Here is a 25,605-nt window from a genome sequence, read left to right as displayed (position 1 = left end):
GTCGGCACCGGCAAAAAAAGATTGTTTCATATTACAGCAATAACAGTGCGGCAGAAATCAGAGCCCAAGCCCATGATAGGAATCCCTTTGCTTATGCCCATACCTAACACTTTTTTGTTGGGTGTCCAAAATAAAAACCAAAATGCTCGAGTAAAAAAAACCCCTTAAGCGGTTCACAGAAATTACCCAAAAACACACACAGGTGCAAAAAAGAAGATGTGGAAAAAAGGAGAGAAAAAACGGCAGCCATAGACACAAACTAAATAGCCAAGGAAACGGATACACCACACCAGCCAGATACGGTAGGATATGAGAGGATGTGGTGGCGGTGTGGGGGGATACAGTAGACCAAACTTTTTGGGCAATAAATGTCCATTCAGGCAAAGAAATGTAAGATATATCTATAGTATCCACAAAGTGAGAGAGAAACCTGCAAAGGTGTGGGCGGATAAGCAGATTGATGGATATTCGGATGTAAAGTAAATAAATAAATAGTACGAGTATTCGTAGAAGAATCGATAGACATATATTCAGATGGAAGGATAGAAAGATATGTAAACAGATCGAAATGTGGGAAGTTATTCAGCTGCAAACTTGGATTGGAGATATAAAAATGTTGCAAGTTTCACTTCTAGCGGCAGTTTTATTTACTAAAACATCAGCTTAAAACCTTAAAACTCTCCTTTATCTATTGCTTCTTCTATTCCCTATAGCTTTTTATATGGAACCCAAATCATTCGCCCACAAATAAATCACAAAATTCAAACCACAAATCTTCTACTTAAATGTCTTTTTTCCCCACTTTACCTACCTAATTGCTGAAATATTAGATACTGGCTATAAAAATATATGCCCAAAAAAAAGCTAACCAAATCTTGCAACATCCCCCAAAATTACTTGCTTCATGGGGCACCTTCTCTGCTCTCTCTCTCTCTGTCTCGCTCTTTCTTACTCTTGCTAGCCATTTAAGTGGCAGACTGTTGCTGGCTTGCGCCACGTTTTGGCCTTATATATGTATTTTTAGTGCCCTTTTTTAACAGATCGATATTTTAAGCATTTTAATGTCTGCGCCAAACGCAAAATGTTGGCGCCAACATCCAAGTTCCAGAGCGAGGCCAGGGTTGAGTGTCCGTGTCCGTGTCGGAGTCCATGTCCATGTCCACCATGTCCAACGACAGTAGCCGTGTCCGTGTCCATGATTGTGGCGCCGTCTACGTCTACTAACGTGGCCCAGTGTATATGTATGTATGTATGCATATTTTAGCCTTAATTGAGCTTCAACCCCAGTGTGCACCTCATATTTTTCATGCAATTAGCCTTAATTCGGTCAAATCAATCAAGATAGCGGGGCTTTACTCCAGGAACTCTGTTACTTTGTAACTCTCTGGTTTCCCCATTTATTTTTAGTCCACAGTTGCTGGAATTATAATTTTCTACCACCCAGAATATATCTATATTTAGTTGGGGCAGCAGCTCAAAAGGAAAACCAGCTGCACGTGTGCTTTAGTTTTGAAAGCAATTTAGGACTCAAGTGCCTCCGATTTTGAATGAGAAGTGGCTGGGAGTGGGTGGACTGCGTGGAGTGGAGCGGTTGGGAGGGAAGGAAGATTTGCATGCCAAAAGCAGGAAAATGTTCAAGTGCTATGAAAGATAAATTAATGTGGCAGGTAGAGAGGAAATGTTCAAGCACACTCTACATAAATGTGGCCAATTTTCAAAGTCTGGCGCTTGAGATGAGAAAAGCAGAAATGTTTTTTTACCCAGAGAGGGGTAATCATAATACAAGTATGGGGGTATTTTTAGAGAGCTTCTTGTTAGAGCTTCTTAGATGAATTCTTTGTAGGGACACTTTACATGGTTAAAGGGAAAAAAGCTCTAAAAAAGTTTTTGATTCTGTCGCTCTTAAAACAATGTTTCCTCAACATTTCAGGCTCTATAAAATCATTTTGCATCAACTTTAATGGCTGTAAAATATTCTATAGTTCACATACGTTAAAAATTCTCTCACATTCCATTCTAAAACTATTCCTAACATTTTTAAAACTACTCCTAACATTTTTTAAACTCCTTCTAACATTTTAAGCCCCCTTTAGAGGTCCTTCACGTATTCCATAAATCCAACTAAGCCTCTCAAATGAATATTCCTATACAGTAGAAATGATTTTTACAATGGAAACTCAACAAATGGCCAGCGCAAAAATATTGGAATATGTACAAAATCGGTTGGCCAAACAAAATGGACAAAAAAAAAATTTTTTTTAAATGAAATATCCAAAAAATCAACAGCTGTAAATACAAATGTATACATCAGTATAGAACATGTGTATGTATGTACATTCTACAGACATACATATATACTGATGGAGGGGCGACTAGTATATCCCTGGAATTATGAGCACCCCCATGCGAGGGCGCCCCACATGCAACTTTTATGTGCGTCAAGTGTATTGCCCATTTCCCACTTTTCAGAGTGAATCCCCCCGCACCGTTCATGGTGGACTGCACATGGGTCCGAGTGGGATTGTGGAGGAAAGGAGGGAGGAGACGGGGCTTATGAGAAGCTTGGGAGTTATGCAATTTTCATTTCAAAGTTTTCCGCTCTGCACAACCATTAAAGTTAAGGGTGCCAGAGTGCTGAGAGTTCTGAGAGCTGCTGAGGGCGGCAGCAGCCAGCCCCCCATCTGCTCGAATGAGTTTTCGGTGCATTCGGACCATTAGTTGGCAGCGTTTTTAATTTGCTTACTCCTCCCCACTCCGCTGCTCACCCCCGATCGCACTTAGGCGAGAAACTTCCATTGAAGCCAAGTGTCAACTGCTGTTAGTCCTTGGGCTGGCCCTCGTCCGATAGAGTGGTTATGTTCTCTTCAGTTATGTTCTCTACTGTTCTCCTCTGCTCTCCAAAAATTAACTGATTCGAGTGGCTGAATTGCTCTCTGAACTGGAACTCCAAATGCAAGATTAAACTACGATTACACTTGTTCTAGTAGTGCAAAAAAAAGAGCAGAAAAAGAAGGATGGGATTGAGAACACACAGAGGTGGAAGTGGAAGAAAAGGGAGGAGAAGTTGGGTTTGATTTGGATTAAAGGCAGGAGAAGTAAGGTTACAGTAAAAAGTTCTAGAAACGAGCACAATAGCTTAAGGCTAAGTACCAAAACGTATCGAAAATATTCCTAAAACTGTTCAAATCGGTTCCTGTTTCTGCCAAGCTTTAAGCTTTAAGCATAGATCGAGATCCATTCTTCCATTGATATCTCCATATGAAACATATGAAAAACCAGCTAAATTCACAATCGTAACGAGAAAGCTTTAAGCAGATCAGAGTTCTACAGTCCCCACTACAATTCCCGCCTGAGGGTCTCCCCAACTCCGCCATTTGTCAGACTCAATGCGTACTACAGAGGTTATTTGCCATGTAACAACTTTGAATGGGCTGGTGGGAGGGGGGGGGGGGTGTCGGTCTGGGAGCTTCCATTCGTGTCTTTGCTTGTGATGTATGCATATTGAATTGCCCTTAGCGGACTGTAAAAGGAAACTTCCTCTTGTGCCAAGAAGGCACGCAAATCAACCATATATCATTGTGTCTCCTGATGCTCCTCCTGGCTCCTGGCTACCGCTTCTATTCCTCTCTATGTCTCTCTCTCTCTCTCTTTCTCTGTGTCTGTGTCTGTCTCTGGTTCATCCCATCGTTATTTCCTTTTGTTCTATGGGTAAGCGAATGGCTTAAGTGGCATGCAAAAATTTTCAACGTCAGTCTGTCAGTCCGTCAGTCTGTCAGTCTTTCAGGAGGGGCAAAAGCCAAGTGCTGCATTACGTTGAAGTTTCCTTTGGCTGTGGCTGTGTTTTTTTTTTTTTGTTCTTCCTGCTTCTGGTTTTTATCACTTTTGTTGTCTTTTAGTTTTCTGATTAGTTTCCTTTCTGGCTTCGGGCCTTGGGGTTATTTATTATGTGGCGCAAAGTGTGGCAATCATTTACATAAATCAATCTTGATGGCCTCTCCACGGATCTCCTGGAGTGGACTGAAGTGAAGCGGAGTGCAATGTGTGTCCAAGCGGGTTAAAGTGCCACATTCTGTGGCATCCTGTGGCGGTGCAGAGTCAATGTTCTGTGAATGTAAAAGCCTTGAGCAAAATTTACACTCTGCTGGATAATGCAAATTTATTTAATTTCCTCAACACTTTTCCTTCTGTTTCAGTGCTGAGATTTTCATTTGATACTTTTTCTTTTGTTCCAGCTGAGATTTTAATCGTTGGGATTTTCTTTCTTTCTCTTTTTTTTTTGTTTCTTTTACAATTATTCGTTATGCTAGCAATTATTTCCCGTTGTTCCATTTTCTTCAAGTGATTTCTTGTTTCTCCAGATCGTTGCAGAGTTTTCTCGTAACTCCAACTCGCTATAGTTATTTCGCGCTATTATTATTCGTTGCATTTCCCTCTCGTTACCTCGATTTCCTTTACAACTCTCTCGTTATACCGATTCGTTACATTTCTTTCCTTTATTCTTCCTCCCTATTCCCTTCCGTAATAATTCTCTTTTTGTTTAAATCATTCCATTCGTTTGCATCTTTCCTTTACCCTACTTATCTTTTATGCATTTGCAATCTTACATACATATAATCCTTAAAGGATGGTACGGATTCACATTGCGCATACGCCGCATTGCACGTGCGTGTTGTAAAACATTTCCCAGGATCCCAAGAAGCGCGCTGCTTTTGTTGCAGCACCATAAAACTTGCCCCATCCGCAAGATGGAGAGCCGGACTGGGGGGGCTGTTGGCAGGGAACAAATATCAGCTTAACTTTGTTGTTTAGTGTAAAAGCTTTGGCCAACTTGTTGTACGACGGCTGTTGTACTCTCGGTTGCCTCTACTTTGTGCACATTATCACTCTGGCTCAAGCAAAAAAAAACTTTTCTTCGATCTTCCTTTTGGGTGGCTGCCGGAAAACAACAGCAGGAGTGAAAATGTCTGAGCAAATAGTTTGCCCGGGCACTTTAAGCACTTTGCAACACATTGGAAACACCTTTCGGAGGGAGTGGGATTGGGTGGCATTTCCTCTAACAATCTTGCAGCCCACCGCCCCATTTTCTATGCCAGCAAGCCACCACTTTTCTCTTCTGGTTTTACCCAAAAATGTTTTGCGGGTGGCGCAAGTTTTTCAAACCCCAAAAATGTGGAGGGTTTTGGTCTTTCTTTTTTTTTTTTTGTTGCGCGGTTCCTTGTTTTGGCTTAGAATTTTTGCCCCCTTGGCTCGCTCTCTCCAAGTGGCTGTGCGAGTGTGTGTGTGCGTGATAAATAAATAAAATTGAAATAAATATTAAATAAATAGAGCTAAAGGCATTCAGACAGAGCGAGTGAGAAATACAGATGCAGTCATCCAAAAAGAGTTTTATGTATCGCATTTTTAGTTTCCTTTTTGGGTGGTAATCTCTTATAAGTCGAGTATGGGACTGCTGGATGGGATTTAAGGGGACTTAACATCCCCAAATGGGGCAAGAGAAGCAAAAAGGAATCATATATCATGGGCAGTTATTAAAGTCTTGCTGGAGTTCTTGCAAATGTTGCTGCTTTAACCATCATTGTTCTGCTGCCCTGCTATCCCACTATTCATTAGTTCGATCTACCTTTTCATTTGAGTTATGACCCATCCACACTGGGCACTTTGCCCCCATCCCCAAGCCAACACCGTAACATACGCACATCCATCAATTTGGCCACCGGACGAACTCCAATCCTTTTAGCCAGGTTCTCTCGCCCCGGCATTGCCACAGACACACTCTACACTAATTGCAACTGTTTAGTATGTCTGCCCCATCCAGAAGCAGAGACTTGCTTCCTCTCTCTCCCTATATCCCCTCCCTATCTTTTCCTGGCCTTGTCTCTCTCTCTCTCTCTCTCTCTCTTTTGCCAGCCCTTTCTCTACATTTGTACGCATAGGAAACACCTTCTGTTCGGTCGGTTTACCCCCGTCGAAAGTTTCTTTATTGTTTTCTATGCTTCGCATTTTCACGGATTTCACGGGTCTCCCGTTTTCACGATACCCTTTCAGAGAGTTTGCAGCTTAGAGCGTCTGTTTGTAACAATCAAGAGGGAAAGCAATGCATCTCCCCTCTCTAAATCAAATGTTTACCACTGAATTCCTATTACATTTTCACGCTCTTGTATATGCATCAAGATATATTCAATCTGCATAGGGTATCAATGGCGGCGACCCTTAAAGCCAGCTCTCTTTACATATGTTGTTCTTGTAGCGCCCGCGACACGCAAATAAATTTCCTTTTCCTGTGCAACTTTCTTGACAGGGGGGCGTTGGGCTGGGAGTGACGAAAATGGGGCCAAAAAATCACATATTCGAGCGATAGCGATAGTTGTCGCTTTCTTGGTCTCTTTCTCTCGCACTACTCTGCCGTCTCTTTCTGGCACCCTTTTGCGCGCTCTCTCTTTCTGGCAGTCATTTACATGTGCACAAATAAGTGGATAACAATAACAATGCGGATACTTAATCCCTTGCCATATTCCAACGCCACAATTGTAATTACAGCGATTCCTGTCCACTTTTATGTGATTTCTCCTTCACTTTCTGCCTCACTCCCTCACTCTCCCTCTCTCTCTCTCTCTCTCTCACTCTGCATCCCTTTCTATCACTCCTTCTACCTCAACAATTGTTGTAAATCATAATTCTGTTGCCGTTTTCCGGTTCTGTGGCATGAAATGGCATTGTTTTTGTTGTGGTTTTTTTTTTTGACATTTGGCGCCAACTGCCTCGCATGAATCATCGAAATATGCTTTCTCTCCAACTCTTTCCCTCTCTCTCTGTCTCACACAAATTTCCAACCGTCTCGCTTGAACATTTCGCACGTTTCGCTTACGCAATGTCGACGGCCTTTCCTTTGGTTTCATTTCATTTAATTTTCTGGCCCTGTCGTCTGGCCCACTCCCTTTTTGATTTTATTTTATCTGGATTTATACCATTTTTTTTTTACATTTTTCCACCTTATTTTTGTTCTTTTTACACTTTTTTCCCCTTATTTTCGTTTGCTTTTTTTACTCTTTTATTTTTTTTATTTTGATGAAAACGCATTTTTATGGAAAATCTGTTTTGTATCGATCCGTCAATTAAATTTGTGACGTGATTCCGTCTTTTGTTGGTAGTAGAGGGTATTGAGTGGGGTATATTTGTTGTGAGTTGAAGATTGTACCTTTGGGAGTATTTAATAAATATCTTTAGAGAAGTTTCTGAAAGACTTCTTTAGTTTTTCCTCCCTAGAAAATACCACAAAACTTAATTTAAATTAAAACCTTCTTTAAATGATGCCCGAGAAAACCTAATCAAGAGAATTGCCATCAAATTTCGCAATCAACTGTTAGCCCCAAACTGTTTTCTTGGCCATAACCTCAGTCGTGGTTGGCTGTTATTATCCCCCTGCCTGTGGGCACCACCTTCAGGCCTTTTCTTCTGTTTGTGTGAATCCTGTCCTTGGCTGCTGCTGCTGCTGCTTTATGGGGCCACAGCTGTCAGCTGGTGTGTTCGTCTGCTTTCTTTCTGGCGGCACTGTGTGTCCTGCCTGTCATGCAAATATATTGTCCTTTTTAATTAAAACACAAGCATCAAATTAAGGCGCACATCACACACACATGTGTGTGTGTGTTTTTCTTGACCTGAAATACGTTATTCCTTTTTCTTTTCGCTTTTCTCACATTTTTAGGCCCCCGTAATGAAGTCATTTGGTTGATGATGTTACAATATTTGGTTTAGAGATTGAAAGATTTGATGCCCTTTGGGGGGTTTCCTCTCTCGCTCATGATGATTTTACACATTTTTTGTACTGTGAAATTTCCAGCTCTGCCACACCTGAGGTTACCTTTTTTGTTCTGTTTCCATCTTTGTGCCTGCCACAGACACTTCGACCCATTTACTATACAAGATTTATGTACGTGGCATATGGCATATGGCATTCCCTTGCCCCATTTCTTTGCCTCTTTGATGTGTAATTTTGCAGTCGCTCATTAAAAATAATTACATCTGCATTTCGTACGCAAAAAAAAAATGTGAAGAAAACCCACAAAGAAAATAAAAGGAGAGGCAAAAGAAAAAGGCACTGAAAAGCTAAAGAAAGCTACAGTTTTCCCCATAGCAAAAACTTGATTAAAAGAAGTTTAAATGTTTCTTAAATGAAAACATAAGCTTAAACGATTGCTAAGACAGGAAGTTGAAGAAAATTTAAGATATACCACAAAACTTCTGGAAAGAAAAGAAAAAGCTACAACTTAAAGTAACTTAAAGTAATTGCTCATCCAATCGATTTCTAAGACAAAAAGAAGCACAAAGAAGCCAAGGAGAAATTTCACTGTAGCAAAAAAAATTGAAATGTTTTTCAAATGAAAGCCCAAACATAACTAAAAGTAAATCCTGATTAAATCAATTTTCAAGACAATTGTTTAAAACAAAATGCCTAAAGAGAGAGTTGCACAAAGAAAGTATTTGTCACTCGCCCCTTTATGGCTGTGGTCAAACGCCCAGATAAAGATGTCTAAACTAAGATAAATACTACAAACACACACATAAACACACACATAAACAGATGGATATAGAGATCGAGATTCATCTTTTTTTGCGGGGTGACTTTGTTGGAGCCAAAAAGTCAAAAAACTTTCGCACTTTAGAGGCAAGTCGATGGGGCTTGAGGACTTTTCAAATCGATGCAGCAGCAGGAGAAGACATAAGAAATAAAACACAGAACGCCCATATATGTGCATATTCTCGTATAAATATATATTTATGACCATTTCGATGATTGACCCACACGAATGTGTGTGTGTGCGTGTGTCTGTGTGTCTGTGTTTGGTTTAGGAATATGGTTTGTGGATATAGGGAACTATTTGGGGGTGGCATACAATAATGTATGACCATGTTTTTCTGTCATTCATTCAGACTGTGTGTGCGTGATGAATAAATGATGCGCTTCCCATTCAAGTTCTCAATGGTTCTCTGCTTTTCCTCTCTCTCTCTCTCATACTATATGAAAGACAGAAACAGAGGGCAAGCGATAGAAAGAGGGTAAATCGAGGCAGAGGAATGTGTGATATTGGGGGGATAGAAAGGTATATTAACTTTGTCAATGGGAATGTGAAAAGTTTCTTTGGGTTGGTAGTGAAATGATTTGGAAACATTGGTTGGGGGGCTGCACTGCAATGCTGATAGATAGTCTTTGGGATTGAAATAGTTGAAGTTCTAGAAAGTTTTTCCATAGATCTAGTAATGGATATTTATAGCTTTCGGGTTTATAGCAGAGTATTTCCACTAATTAAACCAATAATTCAGCATGGGAGAATGAGTGTTGGGTCTCGAAATTGCTACACGAAAACAAGAAGAGCTTAAATGTAGGAACTATTCTCTAGTTTTTGGACTTGGGAATGAATTTGGACTTGGACTTAAATTTCTTTTATTTTTATAGTGTTTCCTTTTATTTTCATATTATTATTTCTCTGGTTTTTGGTGTTCTATAGTACGTAGAGATATATGTTTTCGGAATTTTCTAGTACATTATTTTGATCTTTTATTTAGTAATTTCTCTTATTATATCTAGTATTTATTTAATTTTTAACGGTACTATTTATATAGTTTTCTGAAAAAGTTTACATATTTTTTCTGCTATTTTTTCTAATGTTTTTTTTGTTGCTAAGTATTTATCTGAGGGGGTCGACAGTATCTTAGCCTATGTTAAACCATGCGTTAATCCTGCTTTATGATTCACATCTGTCTTAAACCTTAATAAAGATTAACCTTTTAAATATATGCCTGTCCACCCCCACCCATATTAATCCCACTTAACTCGTAGATAACTTTCATCTTAAGCTTTTCCTCCTCCACTTTCCCAACAGATAACCCTGAACCTTAAGCGTTGCCATTTGCCTCGTAAGGACAATCCGTTCAGCCTTCATTAACCCATAGCCTTTAACCTTAACCCTTGATTCCAGCCATGTGTTGCATAATACTCGTATATCTCTGGGTGCCATAAAAATGTAAATTCTACAAATTTGCCACGCACAAGCGAACGCCATGCAACATAGCGCCAACCGCCTCATCAGTGGCATCCTTTTTGTATTTGTATTTGTATTATTTTTTTCTTGGGAAATTTTATTTGTTTTTGTTTTTGCTTTTGGCAATGGGCTAATGCTGAAACCTCCACCCACGGAGCGACGAACTCGACTGTCGCTGTCTCTCTCTCATTGTGCAAATTTTGTGTATTTAATGCAGTGCCAAAATGTTTGACTTGGCAGCAGAGTAAACCCATGCCCCATGCCCAGCCTCATGCAACCCTCCCACTTGGCAATGTTTACGCTTATGCTAATTTTTGGGTCCATTCCATGCATTATGTGTGCCCCCCACCCCTCTGTTTCTCTGCCTCTGTCTCTCTGAGTGTGTGTGTATTTTCCTGCTCTATGTATCTCTATCTCTGAATTTATGAAGGATGAAATGTTGACATTTCAGCATTTTGCTCATGCAGAAAATCTTTCTGTTTTAATTTTGCCATTGGCTTGGATTAGGAGCTGTGCTGAGCAGGTGCGCACACCGCCTTAACCTTTTGATTTCTGCCCTGGTATTCCATTTGTGACTCCTGCAGATTAATTGCACATAAATCTGAATGTCAGAGTGCAACGAAGCTCAGATTAATTGGGGGCCAGCAGTTGTCGCAGGAACATCATCCTCATCCTCATGTCAGCATTAAAGCCCCTGGAACATCATCATCCACATCTGCAGCATTAAGATGGAGCATTATCCTCATCCAGCATTTAGCTGGAATATCAGAGGAATCCTCTTTAGCAGGCATATCAGCAGAATTCTCAACAGAATCAGATTCAGAATCATGGTGTATGCCACACCAGAAACATCATCCTGCATGGCTGTCTGCCTTCCTGCCTGCCTGCCTGCTTGCCTGCCTGCTGGTGGGGCATCATCATCATCATCCTGCTGTTGCTGCTGCTGCACTAAATGTCCCGACATGAATGACACGCAGATTCACTTAACTCAAATGCCTGTCTCCTGATGTCACCCCATCTGTGGGTGGGCTGGCAAGGCTTTGAAGCAACTAATTAGATTCCAGGAACTGCACGGGCACGGGCACGGCATTGCCACTCCTCCTCTGCTCTACCCTTTACTTCTAACTTAATTTACTATGCAATTCTATTGCTGCAATCTCTGCCTGATGGTGACCTTTCTGCTGCTGCCTCTGCCTCTGCTTCTCCTCCTTCTCTGCTTGCTGTTGTCATTTGTGGAAATTAATTTTCTCATAATTTAGTTGGGGATTTTGCATTTGTGGTTTTGATTTTGCGGTTGGTCGACCTATGCATAAGGCACGCAACCAAAACCCTTTTCAAATCATCAGAATGCACAGAATAAATGTTAATTGGCATAGGAAATTACTGACGCTGGGCGCTGGTGGGGGTGCTGGCATGTTATCGCGGTGTTGTGTGGTTGGGTATTAAGGGGTTGCTGTGGCACCACACTGGGTAACTGTGCCACATAATTAACCATAATATTTGTGCACATGCATCGCCAGTTACAGGCAGCACAGCACACGTGTGTGCCGCAGTGGCAGTCCCAAATGCATTTCCAACTTGCCATAAAACATCATCAATGTGTGTGCTCTGGCTGTTGCTGCTGCTGCTGCTGCTGCTGCTCCCCTCCCCTCCCCCCGAGGATCAAGATAAATGTTTATGCGGGTTTTGTTTAACAAAAACATAGTTTGTGCGGGTACGCACACATATCTATAAGGTAATCATTTAATTTGACAGCTGAAGGAGTTATCAGGGAAAGAAATGAAAATGCAACTTTCCAAAGATATTCCATGTATTACATAAATGTGCAAAATAATGCCAACTTCCTGTACGATATTTTAAGTTCCGCCAGCCTCATTATATGCTACGGTTTTTTCATGTTCGTTTTTTATGAGTCGTTAATCCCCCCAAACTCCAGTCATATATTTGTGTCACTAATTGCAGCTTTTCCTCTCTCACTCTCTCTGTCTCTCCCATTTTGATTGCTCGGCTTAAACAACCACACAATTATTATTCATTATGAAACGTTGCCCCATCCTCTCTGTTTATGTTTTTGTTATGCATAAACTTCTCGCAAAGCATAAACCCCAAGCCAGTGGTCGGTCCAGTGGATGTCAACGCGTTTTATTGGCAAATCAAAAGCGACCGCAAATGGCAGCAGCAGCAGCACACACACAGAGTAACCGCACCTCTACACGTAGCCCCAACCCAACCCCAACCCAAAACCCCTTTTTCTATGTCCCTCTTTCTGCAATCCTCTCTCTCTCGGCGCTTACCTTGGCTCTGGTTTTTGGCTTGCGGTCAGTGGGTCCTAAAATCCAACGGTGCTACGGTCCTCGTCGTCGCTGTTGGTCAGCAAACAAGCGTGAAATTGCACAAAAGCCGTGACGTACTCTAAGCCACGCAAAATACTAAAAAAAAAAAAAAACCCCCCCTCCCAACCACATTCACAGCAGTAAAGGCAATCAGACTTGCCTTGGGCCTATGAATCTTTTTTTCGCCTTTTTTTTCTTTGCACAAACGGAGTTTTTCCCTGCTACTCCCCTATCTCTTGCGTGCAGCATCAAAGTATGCAATGAATTTTTCACATGCGAGTCCTCGGGATAGAAGGACTCGACTCCCTATGGCAGCATTTTGTAATTAATGCCCCATTGGTTGGTTGGATGATGTTTGATCTGCTGTGGTTCAAAGGCAGCAGCATCCCCAGCCGACTGGGGTGCGGGTGGTGGGGTAGATTTTTCGTCTGCCCTGCCTGCCCTGCCTGCTAATTAAATGCATACAAATTGTACGCTGCACACGCTAATGATTCAATTATCTTTATTAGTTGCTTCCTCTCTCCTCACGCAATGCTCAATATGTGGGGCACAGGACATCTTCAAGGGGCATGCAGGCAGGCAGGCAGGCAGGCAGGCGGCGTGTAGGTAGCATGCCTCTTGCTTTAATTAAAACCCATTCGAATCGATGCGATGGCCCACATCTGTGGGCACGTTTTAAATTTAGTGCCAGGCAGTCAGCGAGCAGGGGGAGCGTGCAAGTCCTTGCAGCGAGCACTCACTTCATTAAAGAGTGCCAAAGCGGTGGGAATTTATTTTGCATTGGGCCCCAGCATTGCCACATCGAACGTGCTGTGGCCAAATGGAATTCCAAGTGGCAGGAAAATGGCGAGAAAAGGGTGCAGCACCAGCAGTAGCAGCTGTCGCAATAAAATGGATTGAAGAGTGCAGCAAGAGATGCAATGCCAGTCGAAATGGGTCAATCGAAATGGTGAAACTGTTATGGGATCAAAGGGAAACAAATGATCCCAAGGGTACATGCATACATACATGCACTCTTCAAAGGATATAAATAAAAGGGGAACATTTGAAGGGGTTCAGCAGATGATACGCTGGCAGCAGTTTGCCATTTGGAATTCATTTGGAATTCATTTGGAATTGAATTGGGAATTTTAGTGTAAACACAAAATGACTTAAATCTAAAAAGTTGTCATGAAATTAAAGCCTTTCAGCGGAAACAAATGCTATCAAATTATCAAATCCAAATTAAATCAAATGGAAAAAAGCTAAACCTCCATTAGTGGTTTCAATACTGCAAAGCAGCAAATTATCAATTAATAATTAAAATAACTTTTCAGTTCTTGCACATGGCACATATGCTAGGAGTTATTAGAATTTTTCTTTTGTTCTGCCACTTCTTCTCCCACTAAAATGAAACGAATTGCATCAGCAAAAATTAGCCAAGAAAAAATAACAATTTAGAGTCAAAAGAATAAAAATCCAACGAGGCATCCAAGAGAGACCCAATCCCAAGAGTCCTAACTGCTAAGAGGAACTCCCAAGGATAACTTTCTATCAATTTAATTCGGGACACACAATTCCTGGCACTTGTGTTATGTGCTGCTTAAAGAAATTACACTCTGTTACCGAACTGACAATCAAACGGGTTGGCTTTCCTTTTTTTTTTTGGTCGAGTTCAATCAGTGCCTGCGAGCGAGCAGCCACTTAGCTGGCAGTTGCAAGCCATGCCCCATAGATATCAGGAGTTGGTGTTCTCTCTTCGCTTGGAATTTATTTCATTTCTATTTCATGCAATTTTTATGCATTTTTCTATTTATAAAATTGCTGGCAGCGCACACACAAAATAATAAAAATGCCAACGAGTGGGACTGGGGTCTGGGCTCTGCGAAGTGCAAAAGAAAAACTAAGGGAACAAAACTGAACATAAAATGCAAGCGGCGGCATTTTGCAGTTTCTTCTCATTCTCTCGTTACCATTTTCCTATTTTCTTCTCTACTTTCACCCCCTCCCCCTTGGGTTACCGCTGCTGCTGCTTGATGCTCGCTGCTGTGTGAAAATGCAGCGTGAGAAACCGAAGCGAAGTGCAAACCAAAGCTGGAAAAATGAAAAAAAAAAAGTGAAAACAACAAATTTGCAGGGGGCGCCGTGGCGTGTAAGTGTTGGTAAACGTGGTGCAAAATATCGTTACTGCCATGGCACTGCCATAGCAGGGACACTGTGGGGTATGCCCCGTTCTACAATATTCTGCTTGGCTTGGGTTAGGTTGGGTTGGGTTTTGCTGTTGCTTTTGTTGTTTTTAGGTCACCAATGCAGTTGTCGTTGCCAGAGGATGAGGATGCCACTCTGCCTCTTTGCCTTTCTCTCCCTTTGGTTCTGTTCTTGTTGCTTGTTTAACAAGTTCGAGTGCATCGCATTTGTGAAAATTTAAAAAGGCATCCTAAAAGGCATCTCCCCCTCCCCCCTCGTAGAATGTGTCGCTGCTGCCACACACAAAGAACACCCGAAAGCAAAACAGGAGCGAACTTTTCTGAGGCTGTCGCTGACACCAAAATGCACAAAAGGCACACCAGCAAAACACCAGCTAAGAATGTGCGCGTTTTTGGCAGCACGAAACGATAAGAAAGATACCCTGCAATGATAGAATGGGAAAGCTACAGGAAAGTAAGGCAAAAACAGAGCTTGAAGTGAGTTTAGAAGTGTCCAAGTTAGGTGCAGGATTCACTGGCGAACAATTAACACAGCTGAAACAACGAATTACATTGACTTTGAGGACTTGTAAGTCCTTTTCTACCAATAGAACTATTACAAAGGAAGCGGAAAAAACACAGACATTTTCTTGAGATTAAAACTTGCAAAGTTCACTAAATAAATAATAAAAGCATACTTAAGATTCTTTTGATTTAAAATTTGCTACAGAATACTTTTCTTAGATGTTGAAAATGGTTAAAAATAAATTTAAAGCTAAAGGAAATTTAAACTGTATATTTATTTTTATTAATATTTTTATATATATTTTTATATATATTTATATTAATTTAAAGCTAAAGGAAATTTAAACTGTATATTTATTTTTCCATATTTACTATTTAGAGTTAAATTAAAGATACTGAAATATAATTATAATACTCTGAACTGAACATTTACAGCTTTGGGGGTGAAAGTGTCTTACTTATACTTGAAAATAATTCTCTAAAACTCGAAAACCCTTTAGAACTTAGCTTAAACTATTATATGCATCGAGTATACCCCATAGATACCACTTGAAAAAGTTTACTTAACAATGTGTAAAAGGGTTTTGGGAACAAGGGAATGTTACCCCAGGAAATGGCAGAAGGAAGAAGGAGTTGCTGCTGCTGCTGCTGCCACTGCATGGGGCAGGCAGAAGGCAGGAGTCGGGTAAAACAAAACGAACAGTAAACATATTTGACATTTGCATACGAAAAGTGTCAAAAGAAGCAAGAAGCTGTATAAACTAACCCATACAAAAGACCACACACATAGATAGCACACACACACATGAAGATATAGCACTTCCGCAATGCTTTCTCTCTTATCATGTGCTCTTTGCTCTTTTCCTCTCTCGCACACAGGAACGCTACAAGGCTGACATTAGTCTGGCGATACAGCTGCTGCAATGCAAACCGGATAGTTTTGTGGCCCAAAAGGTGTCATCGGTGAGTATGAGGCCAGGAACCGCCCCGTCTGTAATCCCCCATTCAATAATATATTTATTTATTTCTTTTATTGTTGTTGTTGTTGCAGCTACCCATTGATATCCAAGCAAAGGTATCGGCTTATATGCGACTGGAGACCAATTCGCATTCCGATTCCGAGTGCAGTAATAGTGGTGTGGGCGTGGCCACCACAGCTTCCTATAAAGTGCTTCCGGCCTCCGATTCACCACCCCCAGCGGCCTGTCCCTTTCCGCCCACAGCGATGGTCTATTCGATGCGGGGACTCGGTAGGTGTTAGTAGACCATGCCTTGAACATTATTTGATTTATTCTTTAACACATTTCTGTTTCTATTTCCGTTTTATTTTATTTGATTTTATATAATTTATTTTACGCACATTTTTCAGTGGCGAAGAAAATTCCAACGAAATGAAATGATTTTGTTACCATATCGGTGTGGAAATTAGAAATATTCATGCATTTTACGTACAGCTGCATGCATTTGTCTGCACATATGAAATGAAAGATATTCAGGCATTTTACTTACAGCTGGAAAATAAGAGAATATTCATGCATTTTCTACAGCATTTTACAGCTGGAAAATAAGATATATTCCTGCATTTTTCCTACACATCTACAGAGAGAGAGAGATAGACAGAATGAGAATGGGAGTGCTTCATTTGATTTGTGCATCATAATTGAATCCCCTTCCACATCATTGTGCACTGTGTGTGTGTGCATTGGCATTCATTATGCCTTTTGGTTATTGTTCATTTACATTAATTGCCAGCAATTTCATTCAATTTTCCGTGTGGTGTATGTTATTGCTTGTTTTTATTACTGTTTTTGTTGCTGTCACAATTTCCAACTCAAATTGCCATAAAATAACTTTGTGCAATGTGTTTTAACGAGTGTGTACACACTCTTGTGTCATAGGGTATTGTGATTTTGTGTGTGTAGAGTTGAAAGGCAGAGGAGAAATTAATGAAGAAAATTATAAGCATATACAATGCACAGCAAGCGCCCAGTTAGGATCAATATATCCTTTAACTTCTACAGAAATAATCAGTAGAACAAAAACCAACTGATTAAGAATCCTTTGCTGCATTTTGCAAGTTTTTTTGCTGGTTTATTTCTACAGATAATTCAGCCATTCATTCAGCCAATAGTTTCAAGTATTTGTTCATGGTTTATACAATCTATTTAGACTCTAAATTTTAGAGCATGAGTATCATATGCCCACTGGCAGAGTATTCCGTGACGCGTTCTCTGACTCCTTTAATTTATCTCTCTTGTGTGTTTCTGTCTGCTGCAAATATTTACATGTTTTTCTATGTAAACATATGAATTGTTAGAACCAAATTGCATTCATTCATATTTTCTATGCGAAAATAATGCTTTTTGACGGCGAAAATAATGTACAAATTGGGCAAGGGGATATAATTTTTAGTTGCTACCAAAAACTGTTGATTTAATTATGATTAAATGAAAGTTTAAATATGCTTAAAATGAAAGTTTCATTATGATTAAATAAAAGTTAAATTAAATCTAAATTTAATGAGTTACAAATTAATTAGAAAAAAAGTTTGCATGAAAAGGAAAGTTTTAATTAAAATATGTGCAGGCGATTTTTGCATCTGCGTTAATTTTGGTTATTATGAAGGATATTTCGTGGAAGGAGACCGCCCACTGTTTCCACAGCTCCGAGATGAATTTTACCGCAACTGGTGCCAGACAGTTGCGCGAGTGAAATACCCGAGAATACACAAACAGACTGACGGATCGCATCGCTTTTTTACTTAATTAAATTTTGATTTATATTCATTTAACTTTTTCGTTGATATTATGCAACAACAAAAAGTTCAAATGGCTCTACAGATAAATCGTAAAACGTCTTCCAATCTACCTCTTTGCAAAAACACCAACTAATTTCCCTTCAACATTCCACACAGATGAAACCAATGGCAACAATACGGGCAACAATCCTCAACAGCAATCAACCACAAATAGCAACAGCAACAACAGCAACAACAACAACAATGCCACAAAGGATGCGCTGAACAACAATAATATCAACAATAATAATTCAAGCAATAATCCACATAAATTCAACAACAATTCGAATGGCAATGGGAATGGCAATGGAAATCACACGACAAGTCATTCGATGGCAAATGCCAATCCAGATATGATCTCCCCCACGATTATGGCCAAATTCCTGGAGGATGAACTGAAGGCCAATGAGGTGAAGCACTGCGATACGTGTGCCTGCAGCAAACAGGATCTCCAAGTGCTGGCCGATGTCTCACGTTCCTATACGGTGGCCACCCAGACGCCCCATCATCATCAGCAGCAGCTGCAGGGCTCGTCCAACCTCAATGAACCGCTGACCCAGCTGTGCCTGCGCTGCCACAGCAATCTGAACTCTCCCTCGCGCACGAACAGTCCCTATCTGATGAAGCTGGTCAAGTCCAGTGATTCGGTGATATCCGAGACAAAGAGCTCGGTGTCGGATCTGAATGACATGGACAAACTCTTTACGCCGGTGAAGAAGGATGATCTGATGGTGAATCCCATTCTGGGGCATCATCGGCTGTGCGAGCGGACGGCAGGCGTTACGGCCTCCACGCTGATGTATCCGACCACACATCTGGGGGCCTATGCGGCCGAAAAGTATCTGCTGGAGACGGCCAGCAATCTCGGCCAGCTGAGGAATGGCTATCAACGGAGGTTCCTGGAGGGCGGTGGCACCGCCTTGCAGCTGCTGAATAAATTTGAGGGCGGCTCAAGTGCCGCTGCAGCACAGGAAGAGCTGGAGGATGAAGCGAGCAAACCCCTGCTGGCGGGTATTTCACAGGGTAATCTGCTGGAGACCGAACAACAGCCACTGCCACAGTTGCCAGTGCAGGCCAGCGAGCTGGAGGATGTGTGTGAGCCGCTGCCTCTGAAGACAGCTGCTGGTGGAGCTGCTCCGGCTGCCGCGGCTGCCGCGGCAGCAGCGGCGGGTGCCCATTTGAAGTCCACCAATTCGGGCAGCGTTCAGAGCCTGTGGAGCAACAAAACCAGCAGCTGTGAGGGGGCCCGAATGTTTGAGACATTCAATAGGAATCTCATCAAAACTATTAAGGTTAGTCCGAAGGGTTTTCTTCGCTTCAATCTTCCGGAAAACTAAAGCATTTCCTTCCTCCCTTGCAGGCGGAGAATCCCAAGTATCGAGGACCTCGACTGTGCGCCATGCGCATTCAACAGAATGGCCAAAGCAACATCCTGTTGGACAACTTGGAGTCCATTGAGGCCTACAAGCCGGTGATCTACAAGCGACGTGAACGGCTCTTGGACGAGGAACTCAACGATGGCAAGGACATCATAACGTCCAGGGACAGCAATGCAGCGTCTGCGGTGGAGGCATGGCAGGGACCGGCGGCGCCACACGAGCATGTGGTGCTGCAGCCCGTACTAGAACCACTCGTGGAACCCCAGCAAGAGACTGAACAGGAGGCGAGCAGCCAGCCAGCAGGCGAAACAGGAGGTGGTGGAGGAGGAGGGGGAGGTGCCACAGGCGGAGTCAGCAGGGAAGTGGCAGCCGTGCACTCGCCCAAACATTCGGCAAACTCCAGCTCGATGAGCGACGCGATTGACTACCAGGAGAGTGTACTGCTGCGGCGCCAGCAGCTGAGTCGCGTGGCCGAGTGGGTGCAGCACAACACACAGCAGTTGGAGCAAAGGACACTGCAGCAGCCGCCGCTACCAAGCGACTCCACAGCGGGCACAGAGCGGCAGTCCTCGTACTCGACACTGGATCGCATGGACTCCATTTCGATAGAGAAGCTGTCGATGGATTCGGGCTACAAGACAACGCCCCAGCAGCTGACCAACGGCCCAACGGAGGACTCACTGTCCCCCAAGACGGACATCACAAGCAATTCCCTGCCAGAGGCAGCCGGTGGTCCCGACGACGGCCAAAAAGACAGAACTGTGCACCACATACTACAGGAGAACCACCAGATCGGGTCTGCCAGTGGCATACACCACCACAGCAGCTGCAGCAGCAGCAGCAGCAGCGGCAGCGGCCGCAGCCACTGGCACTCCTCCTGGCGGGGATTCGCTGTCCTCTGGCTCCTCGGCGCCCCTGATGTGCCCCGAACAGCCCACGTGTGATATCCTCAACTATAAATACTATCCCAATGATACGGACAAGACGCGATCCGTGCAGGCGGAGCTGCACACGACCACACAGCACGTGGACATTGCTCAGATGGAGTACAATGTCAAGCAGTTCCTGCTCAAGCAGAACGAGTGGTCCATGAGGGGAGATGGTGCCACCCAGGGAGGCAATGGCAATGGCAATGGCACAGGCGGCGGTGGCGGAGCAGCAGCCATTTCAGGGGGAGCGCGACTGGTGCGGCACACACGTCTGATGGGACCAGGAGTGGGAGAACGGGTGCGCATGGCCACGCCTGGTGGAGCAGTGGCCGCCCAAACAGGCGCCATGGCGCCGCACAGAACTGAAACGAATTTATAAGAAAAGCGAAGGTGGGGAAGGCAGAAAGAGGAGCAGCTGGAGGAGGCAGGGCATGCCGCATGGGTGCAAGCGACGAATCCAAAGAGTAAACCAAACTGTATTCTAGTCTAGTGTTTTTGCTACTTTTACGTTCATATTCTACGATCCATATCCATACGTATATCCATATGGATCCAGATATATACATAATAGAAGGCTAAGCAATGTGCTAGATGTGACTTAAGTTTGAATTAGGTGCGATCGGATAGGAGCAATGATAATGATAATGATACTATATATTGTACGATATATCTTATACACACACACACACACACACACACACACACCCAACTACAACTAGGAATACTCGTATTGCTTTGGAGCTTTGAAGATTATCCAGTAAAGCGAACAAAAAACTGTTTGTGGAGTAGAGAGCGAGCGAGATAGTTGTGGCATTTTTTTTGGTGCACTATCTATAAGAAATTTTGTGCTTTTAAGCAATATATTTTCAACATTCATAGCACTTGCTCTGAAATTTCAATCTATAGATTTTTTTTATAATATCAATTGGATAAACCTTTAGAAGTTAATTCCTTTAAATCATGTTGCAAATTTTGTTCTACATTGAAATTGCATTGCATAAATGTTTGTGCTTTATAATCTTAATAAGGCTTTTTTAAAGCATTCTAAACTCATTCAATAGAAAAACTCTTTGATATTCTTTTGATTTATCATTAAATAGTTATTAAATTATGCTCCTTGTGAGCTGAGTTTTAAATGTTTCAGTTTTTAGTGAGTTGGCACTTAAAACCTTTGCAATTATTTGAAATCTTCTACCACTTAAATTTCTTTAACTCTTCCAAGTCTTCCGCATTTTGTACTCTCACAATCTCTTTCTCCTTTCCGCAAGTCTTCCCTGGAACCCAAAACTTTATTATATTTTTTCTATCACCCAATTAATGCCACAACACTCTCAAATCCCACAGCAGCAGAAGCAGCAGCAGCAGCAGCTAAACCAAAAGCAAATCTAAGACATATGATATGGTTATTCCTTATAAATAAAAAATAAAAACAAAAACCAACAAACAAAAAAAAAACTAAAAAAAGAAAGAAAGAAAATCTCATAACATTTTATGTGTCTGAATGTTAACCCACAATTTGAAGCCCATAAAAAAAATATATATTATACATATATGCTATATATATATATGTATGTATAAATAAACGATACGATTGATATTTGATAAGCGCGTGTTATATTTTCTAGAATTTCGATTGTGCAATATTTTTTAGTAGCGTGAAATGAATTTTTATTTTTATAAAATGCGACCAAAAAACTAAAAGCAAGGGGAAAACCTGTTTTTAATTTTGAGATTTTATTTGGAGATTTCTATTGAGCATTTTCTTCAGGCCTAAAGCTTCAGCTATCGCTATAGCTATCGAAAGATTTATATATACAAAAGAAAAACAAAAGTACTGTACCTTCTTAGCGAGAACAAAAACAAAACAAAAACACCAGACAACTGTACTCCATTCCTGCCCATTAGATGACCTTCATATAGAACCTATAATCCTCTGCTAAACTGCTAAATCAAAGATATATTATATACATACATGTGACACAGACAGACAGACAGACATACACGAGCATTATAAACGTATCTGAACAGACATATGATTGTAATAACCCATATATATTTACATGCATCTATATATACACATTATACATACCATATATATCATACCAAATATATATACGCATATATTCGTGTATCCAGCCCACAAGAAAACCCCCAAAAAACCCCCCAAAGAAAAACATTCAACGGCTTCAAACCACACAACAACTCACACTTTTTCCACACATCAAAGAAAACACACACACAAAAAGAATGCCTCGATATTTATATCTGTGTATCTACATACATATATCTCCTTATACTTTGAGCGAACTGCTTAAATGGAAATGCTTTAAGACGAATGTTATGTTTGGCCCAATTATAGCGTAATTTCCTACCACATTGTATCTTCTTCTGCTGCCTGTTGAGCACTTTATCATCCTATGATATTAACGCTGAAATCAAAAACAAAAACTTTGGCTTAAGTTTATGAACCAATCTAAAGAAAGACTTGTCGTTTATTAAGGAAACCAAATCACATTACATCCTCTGCTATATATATATATTTATCATGCTTACATCCTTCTAAAATCTATGCTCCTTCCATCTATCATCCTGATAATTGCGGCCCTAAGATCCCCTTTGATCCCTTTCACTCCCTGTAACTCCCCAAATCTCTGCTCCTTCCACCTGCAACTCCCCAAATCTCTGCGTCTGCCATCCATAACTCCCTCAATCTGTGCTCCTTTCACCTGTGTAACTCCTGTGCTCAACCAAAAGTTATATCAACACACTGCACCCCTTCCTAACATCTACCACCTCTCTCACAAAACTAACTTTAAGTAGAATCATTCTCCCGCTCAAAAGACAACACACATAACCAGTACATAAGGCTGCTGATAAAGAAAAGCATTCCCTTAGCTAAAGAATTACTAAAAAAAAAGAAAAAAAAAATTTGAAATGGAATTTCAGCAAAAAAAAAAAAACCAAACAAAACTTAAAATATTAAACAAAGAAAATAAAGCAAGAAAAACTAGCTTAAATATTTGGGCATAAGTTTAACTCAAGCTGCGAATTTTAGTTACAATTTTTGAAGTCTTTGTTTTGTCCAGACACTTAGCCTTATATTGAATGGATATAGCCGAGTATAATGCCTCTCTCTCTATTTCGGTTGAATGTAACCAATTTTTGAGCTAATGAACCACCTCAATGTGAAACAAAACAAAAGACAAACAACATCAAAATAATGAAACAAGAAAAGCAAACGGAAAAATGGAAAAAACAATTCAAAATAAAATATGAGATAATTTTTTGAATAAAATTAAAAAGTGTTTTTGAATTCCACATGGGGGATGAAAACTAACTAAAATAAAATATATATTTGCTATGGTTTTTATTTTATGATGTTTATTCGGTTGTTGTGTGTTTTATTTTTGTTTTTGTTTTTTTAATATAAATTCCTGGGCAAAATATGAAATAAATAATTTGTGGGGTGTGTTTTTGTGTTTTGTGTGTTGTGTGGCGGCGTGTGGCATGCACTTAGAAAACTAAAGAAACATTTTCCTTCATTCTCAATTTAAATCGAAAAATGGCGACGAAAATGGCGTCAGTCGTTTTGGGGGATCGTCTCTCTGATCCTCGCTCTCTCACTCTCTCCTCTCTCTCTCTTCTGCCTCTCTTTTTTGTGTCCTTCTAGAGAGCCACTGCATCGACAGCAGCCACGGGCAGGGGCTGAACGATGGTATCGACCAGAACCTCGCGACCATCGTTGGCATCATCATTGACGACGATCACCTCGTTGGTGGGAATGGCCTCCTCAAACGAATCATCGATGGCCTCTCCGCTGGCACGCACCTCATTCTGGTCCTCGGATTCCGGCACAAACTCCGCCACTTCATCGTTTGCCGGATCGATCTTGTCATCCACTTCGGGCGTGGCCGGTGCCTCAGTCACTGGAGATGGCACCACAGCGGGCGCATTCTGTGGCCGGTTGCCGCCCAAGAAATTGATGATGCCCTGCAGCGGATTCTGGTTCTGTGGCGGCTGGGCGGAAGCTGCAGGCGCGGCAGCGGTGGCATTGTTGCCGCCACCAAAGATGTTGCTCACAAACTGCTGGATGGGACCGGGAGGACGGGGCGTAGTGGAGCCGGGGTTGGTCAGACCCGTGAGAGTGCTCTGGAACTGATTGCCCAGATTGCTGGCAAACTGCTGGATGCCCTGGAAGGCCTGTGTCGTGGTGTTGACCACAGATTGGGCTGCATTCTGCACAGCCTGCTGGGCGGAGGTGATGGCCTGTGCGGGATTCAGGAAACCGGGAATTGTGGGCGCCGGCGTGGGCGGGGCGGGTTCATCGGCGGCCACGGGCTGTACTGCTGCCAGCTGTGCCGGCTGCTGTGGCTGGAACTGATTCAGGAACTGGCCGATGGGCGAATTCTGGATGAGCTGCTGCACAAAGTTCCCCTGGGTGGTGCTCTGCTGCTGCGTGGGCGTGGCCTGGGTGGCCTGCCGCAAATGCGGCTGGCCATGATCCCCCCCCAGATCGGCTTGATCTTCGACCACGGGACTGGCATCGACCACCTCGGCGGGCACGGCTGCAGCAACGCTGTCTTCAGCGGGCTGGCTCTTGAGAATGCCTTGGGCCAGCTCTTCAAGCGGTTGTGGTTCCACTTTACTGATCAGGGGCTTGATCTCTTCCTCCCTGATCACTGGTTGAATCTCTTCGGCTTTGATCACTGGTTTGCTCACTTCCTCTTTGATTACAGGCTGGATCTCTTCTGCTTTGATCGCTTCCTCTTTGATTTCAGACTTGATCTCTGCTTCCTTGTTCAAGGATCTGATCTCCTCTTTGGGCTTGATCTCCTCCAACTTCTCCTGCACCTTGGCCTCTTCAATGATCGGCTTGGACTCCTCTGCAGTGATCGGCTTGGAGTCCTCTTTGAGAGCCTCCTCAATGATCGTTTTCAGAGCCGCCTCAATGATTGGTTTGGGAGCATCGACAATGGGTATTATGGCCTCCTCTTGGATGATTGGCTTGGCCTCCTCTTGGATGATTGGCTTGACAGACTCTTCCACGATCGGTTTGGCAGCCTCTTCCACGATCGGTTTGGCAGCCTCTTCTTCTTTTACCAAAGCCAAGGCCAATGGCGGCTCTTTATCCTCGATGATCGCCACGGGTATATCGATGGCCTCCTTGGGCGGCTGCAGCACACGTCCCTGGCTGGCAGCAGCCAGGCAGAGTAACACCAAGAAAATGGACTTCATATTTGCAGATCTCTTCAATGGGAATTCACTCGCGTTTCAGTGGTACAAAAAGCAACGTTCACTAGCGCCTCACGGCCGCAACTGTTGGAAATCTGTTTGGACTGTTGGCATTTTATACACCCGCCCCGAGTGCGACGTCGGCGGCGGCGGCGGCGTTGACGTTGACGTTGCCATCGACTGAGCCAAAGACAAATAACCTGAAGAG

At 42.3% G+C, this 25,605-nt stretch overlaps 2 protein-coding genes across 2 annotated transcripts in view; one reads left to right on the top strand and one right to left on the bottom strand.

Moving 5' to 3' along the window:
* LOC111076848 overlaps positions 1-22,388 on the top strand; it is a 41,530-nt gene extending 19,142 nt beyond the window's left edge. Inside the window, 5 exon segments of the mRNA XM_041592551.1 lie at positions 15,940-16,023; positions 16,112-16,310; positions 17,975-19,149; positions 19,218-19,957; positions 19,959-22,388. Coding sequence (XP_041448485.1) covers positions 15,940-16,023; positions 16,112-16,310; positions 17,975-19,149; positions 19,218-19,957; positions 19,959-20,544 — 2,784 coding nt within the window. The 3' untranslated portion in view covers positions 20,545-22,388.
* A 1,212-nt stretch (positions 22,389-23,600) lies between these two features.
* LOC111076849 (20-hydroxyecdysone protein) lies at positions 23,601-25,489 on the bottom strand. Its single transcript, XM_022370858.2, has one exon. The coding sequence runs from the start codon at positions 25,398-25,400 to the stop codon at positions 23,832-23,834; it is 1,569 nt and encodes a 522-aa protein (XP_022226550.2). The 5' UTR covers positions 25,401-25,489; the 3' UTR covers positions 23,601-23,831.
* Positions 25,490-25,605: the final 116 nt, after the last annotated feature.

The sequence above is a fragment of the Drosophila obscura genome, unplaced genomic scaffold (genome assembly GCF_018151105.1).
Source record: "Drosophila obscura isolate BZ-5 IFL unplaced genomic scaffold, ASM1815110v1 contig_1, whole genome shotgun sequence".
Lineage (NCBI taxonomy): Eukaryota > Metazoa > Arthropoda > Insecta > Diptera > Drosophilidae > Drosophila > Drosophila obscura.
This window is presented reverse-complemented; position numbering and strand designations above follow the sequence as displayed.